The following is a 14,154-nucleotide window of genomic DNA, read 5'->3' on the forward strand; positions in this document are numbered from 1 at the left end:
AAATGAAAACAAATATCAAATATAGAAAGATAAAAAAAATTCGAAACACGTTAAAACTACTGGAATTAAAACTTGAATCTTTGAATTAAAATATAGAGTAATTTTTTTTAACATAAAAATATATGTAAATAACTTGATCCCATATATATATACTAATAAGAATAAAACATACCACATAAAATATTAATAATTTAAATAATCAGAGATACTCAATCAAAGCATCGTACGATCTTTGTAACGCATCAGATTAAATTATCAAGTACGTAAAAATATCAAAAAATAACGAATTAGTTCATAATATTAATCGTCTCAAACTCTAAATAGTTATTTCAATATGGAGGAAAATAAATAAACAAAAAATGAAATAGAAGTAAGGTAGAAAGAACATATAAATATGATGAATATTTTCCTTTTTATTATTATGGTTCCTAGATGTGTTTAATTTTGTTAGAAGATAGATTACAAAATGAGAATTTTTGAATATTTGTATGAATGGTTACAACGCACTAACTGCCTAGTAGGGTAAATATGGTCCCTTTGGTCATGCATAACCAACTCCACACATGAAGCTTAACATGTACACTATCATTATTTCCACATGTTCATTCCACACCATCACTAGTGGCTACAGCATCATGTATATTTGGAAAATAAGATCATTCTTGCTCTTTAACATTGCCATTCGTACCAAACATTATTCAAATTATAACCAAAGTTTTTCTCTACTTTATGCCTACAAATATTAGGATCTTATTATTCACTTAAGAATATTAAAATTTAGGTTGAAATGTAATACCGCTATCAGTGTTTTGTGTTTAGCAGAATTTGTTTTTTTGTGTTTTCTAAAGTTTCCGTGTAATTTCTATAAGTGCTGATTTGTTTTAAAAAATTGTTTTTACTTAAATATGATTAAAGATTTTTACTATATTTGGAAAAGAACCCAATGCAATGAGGTTATAAATACCATGCAATAAATATATACATTACTTTTTGACACATTTAGTTGCAACTTTTAATTGTGCGCATTTATATATATATATATAACAAATTCATTTTTTATGTCTCGATATACATTAAGACGGTTGAAGATAAATTAAATCAGCAAAATAAGTAGACGGAGACTTAATTTTATTAATTAACTAAAAAAAAATTATGCATGATTGATTTAATTTAAACTAAAAATTAAGTTTGTTAAAAGTTGATTTTGAGATAGGTATTATTTAATTATATTAATTTATCAACCAATTTGACACATCGGTTTTGAAACATATACAACTATTTTATAAATATAATTTAATTTCATGATTTCAATAATTGTATTATACACATCATAATTAAACTCGTGATTTCTTTTCATGTTATAAAAATAAATCAAATATAATATCTATCTATATTAATATATAATAAATTTAAATAAATTGAGTTCGGTCTAAAGAAAAATATTCATACCAAAGTCAAATCGAATAAGTTGAATGACACGAATCTTACTTCAATTGGACTCATTTCCACATCCTACAGGATCTTGAATGTTCATGAAAACAGATTTTTAATAAATAGTACAGTAATACTTAAATTATTCTGTTTTAAGAAGATTTGTACCTATCTTATTTAATGGTAAAATATTACAACTTTCTTTACTTTCTTTATTTTCCATTGATTGAAACTTAAATTTAAAAAATCATATTAGTTCATGTTTCCAATTGTTAATAAATTTATATTTTTTTTATCAACAACAAAATAAATTTATGCTTAATTTCATGTCTTCATATTACTATAGGTAAATATTTACTAATGTATTTGTAGAAGTTAAAAAAAACAGTAAGGATATTTTATGAAAATAAACCCGTGATTAGATTTTTCAGAAATTGTTTTGCTATAAAAAAAAGTTAAAAATATTAACTCTTTTAGTCAACAAATCTTAAAATCAATAACTAAAATATTATTGATTTTTTAAAATACTTTTAATGATTTTTTATACATTTTTCCTTTTTACTTTTTAATCAATTCTTAAGAGCATACCTTAGTTACTTTTCTAAGTTTTTAAAATTGAAAATTTTCTTATATAAAAGTGTCAAAATTAGATTTCAATAATGTATCTTTCATATTGATATTTTATATTGTAGAAATGATTAAACTCGAGTAACTATACATAAGAGTAATGGTGAATTTAACATTTACGAATTTTCACAATTTTAGAATTGAAATTTTTTACTTAATCCTTGAACATCAAATTTATGAGGAAAATAATATGAATGCAATTCAGAAAAAGAATTTTGATCAATAATTAATAAAATAAATATGAGTAATAGAGAAAAAGAGAGGGAGAGAAAGATCAACAGAAAAAATTATATTGGTTCACTGAATAACTAATGTCATATCCATTTGTCTAGCCACACTTGCTAAATCACACACTGTAACTTCCAAGTTTTTTCAGTACAATGTCCTCCTTCAACACACCAATAAGAAGGAGAACAAAATCTTTTGATTTTAGAGGAAAGAAAACTCCACATCTTGGTGAATCTTTTTGGTAGCCTCTCACTCTGATGGTAGAGACCCAAGCTCATGATAAAAGAAGCCCAAACTCAAGTACAAATACAAGTTCAAGTTTCAGCTCAAGCCCAACACATAGAAGATCTGGGCCAACTAAGCATCATTGGATGTCTCTTTTTGTAATTACGTTTGAGTACTTTTTAGTAGAACATAAAGGGAGGTGTAAATATAGATATAAGAGGTGCAAATGTATAAAGATAAGTCACATCGTCCATGTGACATAAAGAGAAGGTGTAGGTATAGATTTAGGAGGTGCCAAAGAAAGAAACCAAGTCACACTTCCCTTGTGACTAGGAAATTGGCGCCAAATTCAAATGTTTCTCATTTGAATTTCCCTCCACTTTCATTTGAATTTTCAGCCCTCTAAACACTATAAATAAGAGGGCTTGGCTCATGTAATTAGAAGATTAATCATATGAGTGAATTGTTGTCAATTACACTATTGTCTCCTACTCTCCCTAGGATAGACGTTTGATCTTCATTCTTCACCCTCCAAGTGATTAGGCCTCACCTATCACTCACCATACATCTCTTGCACCTTCAAGGATACCACACCTCTTAGGAGATCCTTGCACGCCTCTTTCATATGCTTCCACCACTATCATTCAAGTTTCGTCACACATGAAGGCACTTCTTCCATCACACTCTACCATCTCCTTACACATAGGTTGGAAACATTAATACCTAGTTCTTTGATGATCAAGGTATTCCTTCAAGTGGTAAGGAGGAAAACAGTTAATGTGACAAAGGTGCTTAAATTCTCTTTGCTAAAAGAAGATAAAATTTGAAATATGAGAAAACTACTTCAACACCAAAATCTTCAAACCTTTATGGAACTCATACGTAGGATCTACCCTGATCTTGTGAAAATGTTTTATACAAATTGAAGTTTGAAGGGGTTGTACTCAAATTCAAAGTCCATGGAGTTGATATTGAAATCACTCCACGCATTTGGAAGAAACTCACTAGGCTAACATTTAGAATTATACAAGTCAATAAGGACAATACTAATGCTCTTGATTTCAACAAAGTTCAATTTTTCAGAAGTTGTCTAAAAAAACCACCTACATCCATCAAAAGCTTCAATAGAGGAGGCCTAAAGTTTGAAGAGAGTCTCCTTGTAATTATCATTGTTTGACACCCATAATAAGATCAAAATCAATTGGATATATGTTATCAAAAGACCATATTTTGTAGTAAAAAAGACTACCTGATTATAGATTTCCTTATGCTATTCGTGTCTCCAAATTCTCAACCACTTCAAGTTCAAAGTGGATGGTAAACTTTTTAACATCGTCAAAAGTACAAATGAAATGACTAATGTTACTTTTCACAAAAATAGGATGAAGAAAAGAATGTTTATGGAGTTGTTACACATAATGCTCAAGAGTTTGAGTCTACCTATAAGGTTGGAACCGAGTAACACTCAAGGAGATGACATGATGATAACTGACATTATTGAATATGTTCAACCAGTGGACAAATGTCTTCCTTTATCTCAATTTGAGAAAGAATGAACATATTCGTTATTGATAAAATATCACATCATGAACTTTGTGCAACTCAATTTCAACACTTGGACAACTAAAATTGAAGCATTCAAGATCAACTTGTTGAGTTTCAATATGATAGGGAAAACTAGGCATCTTAACATTGCATCTATATAGTTTGTTTATGTGTTGTTGGCGTATTGTTGCTATAATTTTTCATTCTATCATGTTGTTTTTAGTTTTGTTGCATATTTTATATTATGTTCCTTTAAAACTTATTCACAATCTTTGATGGAAGAAGTGCCTTCATGTGTGACGAAACTTGAATGATGGTGGCAGAAGCATATGAAAGTGGCGTGCAAGGATCTCCTAAGAGGTGTGGTATCCTTGAAGGTGCATGAGATGTATGGTGAGTGATAGGTGAGACCTAATCACTTGGAGGGTGAAAAATGAAGATCAAACACCTATCCTAGATAGAGTAGGAGGCAATAGTGGGATTGGCTCAAATTTGGCAGCAATTCACTCATGTAATCAATCTTGCAAATACATAAACCAAGCCCTCTTATTTATAGTGTTTAGAGGGCGGAAATTCAAAAGAAAGTGGAGGGAAATTCAAATGAATTTCCTCCCAAAAGTAGAGCCTAAATGAGCACATGGGGAGGGGTGTGTCTAGTTTGTATGCTCAACCCCTCCATGGGCTTTCTAGACCGGCCTTGGTAAATATAAAGGTTTTTAGAAACTCTAAGTTTACCTAGGTTGGTGTTTTAGGTGCCAACATTTAATTCCAAGAAAATTACAAATAAAGTTCATATGCTAATTTTGACAAGAATTTAAAGTCTACTCTACACTAGAGTTTATGACATCTTGAACATGTATAAGAAGGTTTGTCTGCCATCAGTAGCAGCATTCGAGTCTTCTTGGATCTTCTTGGCCATAGCCCTAGTGGTTGGCCCAAATCTACTCTTTGGTGGGCTTGCATTTGGGCTTGTGCTTAGGCCTCTTGCATCAATCTTCTTGAATGTTTAATATGTTATTGGAGTTGTCTCTCAAAATCTTGATTGTCAAACACTTCAATATATTTTGATGTTTCTTGATGAGTCATTTTATGTTTAAGGTTTAGGGTTTAGGGTTTATGCTTCTTTATACGTGTTTGAACTTTGGTTGTTTGATGACAACTCATGAGACTTCTTGTGCCTCTATTTGCTATTGTCTAGTCTTTGGTTATCATCTTTTGATTCTTCATAAGACTTCTAACAAATTAGAGACTACATATCTTTATATTATAAACAATCTTATATTAATTCACACTTGACAAACTCGTTATATATACTAAAACTTGATATTATTTGTTATTTTCAAAATTTAGAGAGAATTATTATCAAATATGTAGACTTGTGTTAAATAGTTCATACTTTAACATACATGTCCCTTAGTATTATATGTTAAAAATCAAAATTATTAGTTAATGTCATCCCCACGAAATATCAATATGAAGGACAAATTTACATTATTGTACCAACTTTTTCCTTTAACACTCTTTCTCAAAAATTCATAGATACCTTATACTTTCAAAACTTTGAAAATTCATTTAACTTAATTTATTATATATGTATATATATATATATATATTATATTATGATTGATTTTTTTAGATTAAAATTTATTAAAGAAAAAAAAAGTGTTTCTTTTCATTTTTTACCTATATTTTAAGTTTTTCTCATATAAAAACAAAAAATATAATAAAAAACATCAAACAAATAGATATGAAGTATCTTATTTTATTTATGCAACAAATTAATAAATAAATATTAATCAATTAACATTTAAAATATTAAAAAAATAATATAATTAAAAAAAATAATTAACAGAAATGATTTTTATCCTCTAAAAATAATTCACGTGACAATCCACTACAATAAAATCATGAAATAGAAATCAATTTTAGAGACAAAGATAATTAGTTGTTATAGTGATTAAATTAGATACCATTTTAGAAACTAAAAAAAGTTGTTGGTTTCTAAATTAGTTTCTATTATTGTTAAATGGTTTCTAAATCAATATCTAATTAGCTACCAAAGTTTTCGCTACCAAATTTATAATCTAAATAATTGGTAATTAAAACCTTGATAGCTAATTATATATCAATTTAGAAACTATTTAACAATAATAGAAACTAATTTAGAAACCAATTTTTTTAGTCTCTAAAATTGTCTCTAATTTAGTCACTATAGTAACTAATTATTTTTTGTTCCTAAAATTAATTTATATTTCATAATTTTCTTATATGATCCAACAATATTATTTTATACATATATATAAAAGGGATTCTCCATTATAATTATTTTTTTGTGTACACAAATTTGTTCTTATTTTATCATTCTATCAATATTTCATTTTATTATTTTATTTGACTATTTTATCATTTTATAATTACTTAAATTTAAAACTAAAAAAAATAAGTAATATTAAATTTGAAAGTTAAGAGGTGCACTATATTTATTTACTATGGGAAAAAATGAGTAAAATTGAATTTTGAATTGAAATGTGATTTGATTGGTAGTTACTTTATTTTTTTAAAAATATTAGGAATTTTTAATTTTTTTAAAATATAATAGGAATTTAAGTAAAACTTCATAAATATCTCATCAATGTAATTTACTTTTTTTATAAATTAATAAATTTAAATTTTGGTTTTATTAGTATTAATGGTTAAATTATATGATTTTTTTTTAAAATTTAGAGATTTTGGATCTTATATAATAGTTAGGATATGTCAATAATTTGAATAAAGAATAAATGATAAGTAAACTAATATTTAAAATAAAATAAAATATTATTATTCGTATATTTATATTACAAATATAAATTTATAATTTATTTTAATAAATACAAATATCTTATATCTATATATAAAAATATTATTCTTTATAACGGATTTTAAAAATGACATTATAGTTTAATTTTGTTTTGAAAACAATTTTTCCCATAATTAAGCAAAACAAAATTATATAAATAAATATATATAAATTGTACAGCTTTTATGTTTCTCCTATTGAAAATCTATAACTCACCAAACAACTTTTTTTGTTTTTTCTTCCACTTTCATTATGTCTTTGTCTTTTTTGTTACTTTTCTATAATTTTGATGTTGTAATTCAATTTTTATTTTGCTTATAAAAATCAAATAAATTATAATATTTAACAATCATGATAACTATTTTATTTTGTTTAATCTGAATACACAAATAAATAAATAATAAATAAAATTTGCAATTTTTTAAAATTGAAAAATTATGAATAATATGTTTTATATAATTTGATTATTATTATAATTTAACTAATAAAGATATTTGTTAACAATAATTTTATATTTTTCAATAATACATATAAAGACATCTTTAATATCAGTTTTTATTTAAATTTTCCTTTAATAAAATTTAATGTTTTTTTCTTTAAAATAAATATATAAATAATAATATTATTTATTCAAACTTTAATATTAAAATAGTATATAAATAATAAAAATAAAAAACCCGATACACAAAAATTTTACGCCACGTGTTTTCACTAGTCATAAAAAAATTAAATTAAATTAAATTGATACATAATTAATTTTAATAAATATTAAATTATTAAAAAGGTTATATTAATTATTGTATTAATTTTATTTTAAAAATATTAAATTGAATTTATGAAATTAAAAAGTATGATATTTTGTAATAATAATTTAAATAATGCAACATAATTGAATTTAGTTGAGAAACCATAATATAATTCCACATTATTTAACTTAATTGTCTTAGACATTTTAAAATATATTTTAATTCTATAAATGTGCTAAAAAAAATGTAGAATATACATGATAAGGCTGAAAAGATTTGTTGGAGGTGATATACGTGATCGATGATGAACCTTGTCCCCTTCTTCTTCCTATTAATGCATTGTTTTGCAAATAACATTATAGTTTCAGTGTTCCGTGTTCTTCGCTTCCCCTTAATTCCCGACCTCACAATTATTAACTTCACCAACTCATCTCCCTACCAAAAAAACCCAAAACCTACTTCTCTTTGCTATCTTTTTTTCTCTAAAACCCACTCTCCTCCTTTCTCATCTCACCACCACCAACATCAATGGCTTCTCCACCTTCTCCTATATCCCCTCAACTCCTCCTCATCCTCTTCGTCCTCGCCATCAGCGTCGCCACGCCCTCCGCCCTCACCTGCACCACGCAGAGGCTCACCGACTCAGCCAACAAACTCTACGCCAACTGCCTAGACCTCCCCGTGCTGGATTCATTCCTCCACTGGACCCACGACGCCGCCAACGCCTCCCTCTCGGTGGCCTTCCAGGCGGCGCCGCCGAGCCCCGGCGGGTGGGTCTCCTGGGGGATCAATCCCAAGGGGGTTGGTATGCAGGGGGCGCAGGTGCTGGCTGCGTTCAAGGGCGGCAACGGCGGCGCAGTGACTGTGAACACGCTTGACTTGCAGTCATACAGCGCCATTGTTCCTGGGAAGCTGTCGTTCGACGTGTGGGACACGAGGGGCGAAGAGGTTGGAGGGGTGATTAGGATATTCGCTAAGGTTAAGGTTCCGGAGAAGGTGGAGAGTGTCAACCACGTGTGGCAGGTGGGGCCATCCGTCACCGCCGGGAGAATCAGCAGACATGAATTCCAACCTGCCAATTTGAATTCCAAGGGGATTCTTAGCTTCAGTGGGGAACAGAGTAATGTTGCCCCTGCTGTCGACCCAGTCACCAAGAAGAAAAATGTGAGTTTGTGTTTTTTTTAAAAGAAAATCTTTTTGGGAAAGGAAAAAACTTGGGTCATGGTGGTGGTGTTTTGCAGTTTTAATTTTTACAGGGGTTGGTTTTTATTCCTGCCAAAATTCTAATTGTGATTGGAGAATAAGAACCGCGACTAAGTTTGTCTCGGGGAAATGGGTGTTTTTCTTTGATTTTAACATGTGGGGTTTTTGTTTTTTGGAGGGATATTGGAAAAAGGGTGTGTGGGTGTTTTTGTTTTTTGGAGGGAGGAGTTAATTTTCTGGATTTGTTGAAGAACAGTAGTAGTTTTGGTTTTTTGTTAGATTTCAGAAATTAAAAAAAAAGGTTTTTTCTAGTTTTTTTTATTGGTTTTCGAGATTTCAAGAAAAAAAGGTTTTTTTTTTGTGATTTCGAAAAGGAGGTGTTTTTCTTTTGTTAATTCTTGTTTGGTTGAAGGCGAGCATGAGTTTTTTTTTTGTGATTTTCGGGAAAAGCAAGTTATTTTTTGGCTGTGAAGTTTGACTTGTTTTCATTTTCAATTCAAAAGGGTGTTTGCTTGTTGACATTTTTGGGTGTTGAAGAAATTGTTTTGTTGACGTCTGATTTAAGTTAAGTTATTGGATAGATTGATATCTTTTTAGAAAAAAAAAACATTTGATTTGTGCTGAGAGGAGTTTGAAGAAGGGTTAAATTTTAAGTGAAATCTAGAAAGAAGGACTTTTCCTTCTATTGGATATAGAATTCATGTGATTTGATTGAGTTGGTTTGATTTTTGAATTACATGTGATATTCTTGAATGACAGATTCATGGAATTCTAAATGCTATAAGTTGGGGTGTGCTGTTTCCCCTTGGAGTGATCATAGCTAGGTATATGAGAATTTTTCCATCAGCAGATCCAGCTTGGTTCTATCTTCATGTTGGTTGTCAGGTCTCTGCTTATGCCATTGGTGTTGCTGGATGGGGAACTGGTATGAAACTTGGAGGGGAATCAGAAGGGATCCAGTACAGTGTGCATCGCAATATTGGAATTACCCTCTTTTGCTTGGCCACTCTACAGGTAAATAAAATAGTTTATATACACTCAGTTTTATTCTGTGACTATACACAAATCATTCATTGATCTTGAGGTAGAGGAGTTCCCGCATCTTAAGATGAAGTTTGACAATGTTAACTGTGTTGTGTGGAATCACAGATTTTTGCATTGTTCTTGAGGCCAGTGAAGACTCACAAGTACAGGTATTTATGGAACATCTATCACCACAGCATTGGATACAGTGTGGTTATTTTGGGAATCATAAACATATTCAGGGGCTTCAGCATCTTGCATCCTGATGAGAAATGGAAAACAACTTACAGTGGAGTGCTTATTGCACTGGGAGTTGTTGCCATATTCTTGGAAGTCATCACATGGATTGTTGTGTTGAAGAGAAAGTCTAACAAGTCTCCCTAAACTTATTATGGATACAACACTGGAGAGAAACTACAGACCAACCCCACCACTGATAATCAAGTGAACAAATTTGGACCATATTCTTCATTATGTGATTCTTCCTTTCACTCAAAGTCTTCTTCCATTTACCCCTTCTGCTCCCCTTTTCCCATCTTTTACTCTCTTTTTTTCTTCTATTTATTACATATCTTTGTATAATGCTTGCTTATAAAGTATATATATTTTTCATTTGGTCTTACATCACTCTTAAAGAAAGCTTCATAGACACAAGACGATAAAAATGAACTCAAGTGTGTGTGCGGAATTTCATTATCCAGCTACACTTCTAAACCAAACTAGGCCACAAGTATGCTGAATAAAAGATTCCTAGAATAGATATATCTCAACCTTGATGTAACAATTAAAAATAATGTAAAGAAAATTGAAAAGGTCAACTATTAAAATGTAAATAATTATTAATTGAACGTGGAGCAGCAGTTTTCAATATTGATTTATATGAGAACACATGAACTGTTTGTTTTCCTTTTTACTGTTACTTTGAGTTTTGTTTTTTGTTTTACTGTTACTTTCCTTCCTTCCCCTGATAGTTATATGATAGTGATTTTTGACTCCCATCATGGATGCATCAGATCACTCATGAAGCTAATTACACTAATCAGGCAAGTGTTTGCAATGATTTCACATACTTTATAAAGCGAAAGCATGCAATATGAGTGAAAAGGCCAGAATTCTACGTCAAATTCTCATCTAGTTCTTGACAACTTTCTTTAAATTGTCGGAAATTTTGAAGGTGGAAAGACCTCATTGGCTTAAGCAAGATTTTGAGGGAACCTTTTATTTGTTAGTTGAACAAAGAAATCGCACTTTGGTTTAACGCTCAACTTTTGCTTAACGTTATCTACCAAACCATAGTTTATTTTATTTTGATTTCTATAGTTCCCCTAAAGTTATGGTCCCTCCAGACAGCAATGTTCATAGCACCCTTATCCCCACAATCGCCACAATCTCAACTAATGCTTTCGCTTTCGTTATTCATGCCTTTGTTGCTTTCCCTTTAATCATAACTTTCTTTTATGAGATTCCCATGCCATGCCATGCCATGCCATGAGGTGCATAATGCATCATGCATGATGATGGATGGACCTCATCATCCTCATGAGTTTTAACTTAATTGAAATAAGCCCATAAAGACTAACCATGTACCAAGGTGAATTGAATTTTCTATAAGTATTTGACAAGAAAACACCTTTTCTTTACCTTCACTCTTCCCATGTTTTAACATCATCTACAAATCTCTTTTCAAACCTGACTTACCACACTCTAGACAATCTAAATTTCAATACAAGTCGTGAAAATGTTTAAAATACTTTGTATATCTAAAGCTTTACACGTTTATTATTCTTGTTTAACTTGCTTTTTTCTTTTTCATTATTTAATTGGATAAATAGAATAAAATATATTCAAATAAAGACTTTGGAACTTATACAGTTAATTAATTAAGTAAAAGAGATACCACTCATTTGATATCTTTTTGTTATTAGTTAACTAGATTTACAAAGTAAGTCTTAGTCCGTGTGTAGAAAGTTAATTCACTAAAATTTGGCGAATCGTATTGGTATTCTTAACTTGTCAGTGTGTCTTAATTTGTCTTGTCTAACTTATTAAGATTTAATGAGTTGTATTGGTATTTTTAACTTGTAAGTATGTTTTAATTTGTCCTTCCTAACTTGTTAAACTGGTGGGCCAAAGGTGGAACGGGATTGGTTGATCTACAAACATTTTTCAAATTAAAAGTTAAAACAAAATGTAGTCTAAAAGATTATTTTGGAGCAAAAGTCCAACATCATGTAGTTAGCATCCTATAATTTTGATTAGATATTTAAACGAATAAGGCATGAAGTTACATCTGATATGACAAAGATCAAATCATGTAAGAGTATTATCTCTTATACGATAAAAACACCATGTTCACAATGTTTGATAGTTGAAAACTGAAGATTATATGATAAGTTCAGATAAAAGACCAATTTGACTCATTCATAAAGAATATTCTTGAAGCTTGAGTCTATTTTACAGAGAATGTCTTCTATATATGTTTCCAAGAAGATTTGCGTCAAACAAAAACAACAATATTCAAATATATATTGGAAGTATAACTAAAGTTGTAACATCTGCCAACTTTTCTGACGTAAGCTATTTTTAGCTCTTGTCCAATTATTCGTTCTGTATAGTTTGCATTTTTAATCAGTGTTTACTATAAAATGTTATGATATTGAGGAAGATAAGAACTACTAACAACTAGAGAGAATTAGAGATATTGCACGAAGAAGAAAAGAGAAATTTTAGTACCATGTCATGCATCTAATGCTTTTTAACGTACAAACTCATTAGATGACAAGCAAAAGAGAAGAAAACTTGCAAAGCTTCTCAATGATCTGAAAATGTAATGCAACAACTACTTTTTTCAAGTTTATAAGAGGACATGCTTCGAAGAGAAGAAAAGAGAATAGAAGTGAGCCATAATTTGCAAATGCTAAAACTCTATCAAAATATTATGCAACCTAAAGTCTTGTAAGAACATTGTGTATGTTCATTTCTGCATACTAGCAAAGAGAGTTTAAAATTATAATATATTTATTATATAAATTTGGTTTGATAAAAAAATAGACAGATTTAAAATAACAACAAATAACATGTATAATATATATAAAAATTTACTATTATATAATTTTAGAATAATAATAAATATTAATAATAATTATAATAAATTTTTTAAACAAAATAATGTAGGAACTAATTGAAGGAAATAAGAGAAGGCAAAAGGTTGTAGAAACTTATTGAAGGTAATTGCGCAAGATTGCAAAACTGCTTAATTGATTCTTATTCATTTTGATTTACTTCAATAATATATATAATAAAATTACAATTACCGGAAGCTATAGGAGTACTAACTGGCCTATAAATTGACCATTAATGCAATAATACGGTAAAATAGTTTAAGGCTAATAAAATCAGAATTAATAATAATAAAATCAGGATTAATAACCAACGAACATGTATTATCATAATTTTGTTGTTTGAAAAATGTTTGTTCACGGATTAATATGTTTATTTTTTATATCATTATATTCAATTTGATTTTAAGAACTCATGTCATTAGAAAAAAAAAAGGTAAAATTAGTTTAAAATGTTTGAATTTTAACATGAAGACTAGACTATTATTGACTTGTGCTTGAAACAGATTGAACAAAATATTTACCTATAAAAAAGTAAATACTATAATAAATTTATATTATCATTTAACTTTGATGGAACAAATCTCAATAATTAAATAATTAAAAGAGGTTGTTCATATTTGACCTTTTTGGTAACTCAACAAATTATTATTAATACTATTTGAAACTTCTTATGTTTCCAATAAAATCAAGCACAAATCATAACACAAATCATAATAATGATTAAAAAAAAATACAATACATTAAAACAATTAAATACTGTAAAAGGGTAATTGATGAAAATGTTTGTTTTTAAAATTCAAATATTAGAACATACCATGATAATTAAAAGAGAGTGAAAACATTTGACCTTTTGGTATTTCGGTAAATTACCATTTAACTCAGCGAATTTTGGTCCCAACTTTTTTAATATTAGTTTAACGTGATCCAACAATTAAATACTATAAAAAGGGTAATTGATGCAAAAATATTTAAGAAAAAATTTATTAATTTTTAAAATCAAATATTGGAACATCTCTCAATAATTGAAAGATAGTCATCAAATTTGGTAACTCAACAAATTATCAATTAATATGGAAGAAAGATGACATGTTTCTAATAAAACAAAGCATACAATTACAAAAATGTATTTATCTAGGATTTTGAATATTTTTTATTTTTTATTTTT

General features: G+C 28.9%; 1 protein-coding gene across 1 annotated transcript; it reads left to right on the forward strand.

The window, feature by feature from the left end:
* Positions 1 to 7,896: 7,896 nt before the first annotated feature.
* Positions 7,897 to 10,489, forward strand: LOC137824402 (cytochrome b561 and DOMON domain-containing protein At4g12980). The gene is made up of 3 exons (XM_068630038.2): positions 7,897 to 8,805; positions 9,604 to 9,858; positions 9,994 to 10,489. Exons 1-3 carry the CDS (start codon positions 8,170 to 8,172, stop codon positions 10,249 to 10,251), a joined length of 1,149 nt encoding a protein of 382 aa, XP_068486139.2. The 5' UTR covers positions 7,897 to 8,169; the 3' UTR covers positions 10,252 to 10,489.
* Positions 10,490 to 14,154: the final 3,665 nt, after the last annotated feature.

This window comes from Phaseolus vulgaris, chromosome 8 (genome assembly GCF_051622355.1).
Source record: "Phaseolus vulgaris cultivar YP4 chromosome 8, ASM5162235v1, whole genome shotgun sequence".
Lineage (NCBI taxonomy): Eukaryota > Viridiplantae > Streptophyta > Magnoliopsida > Fabales > Fabaceae > Phaseolus > Phaseolus vulgaris.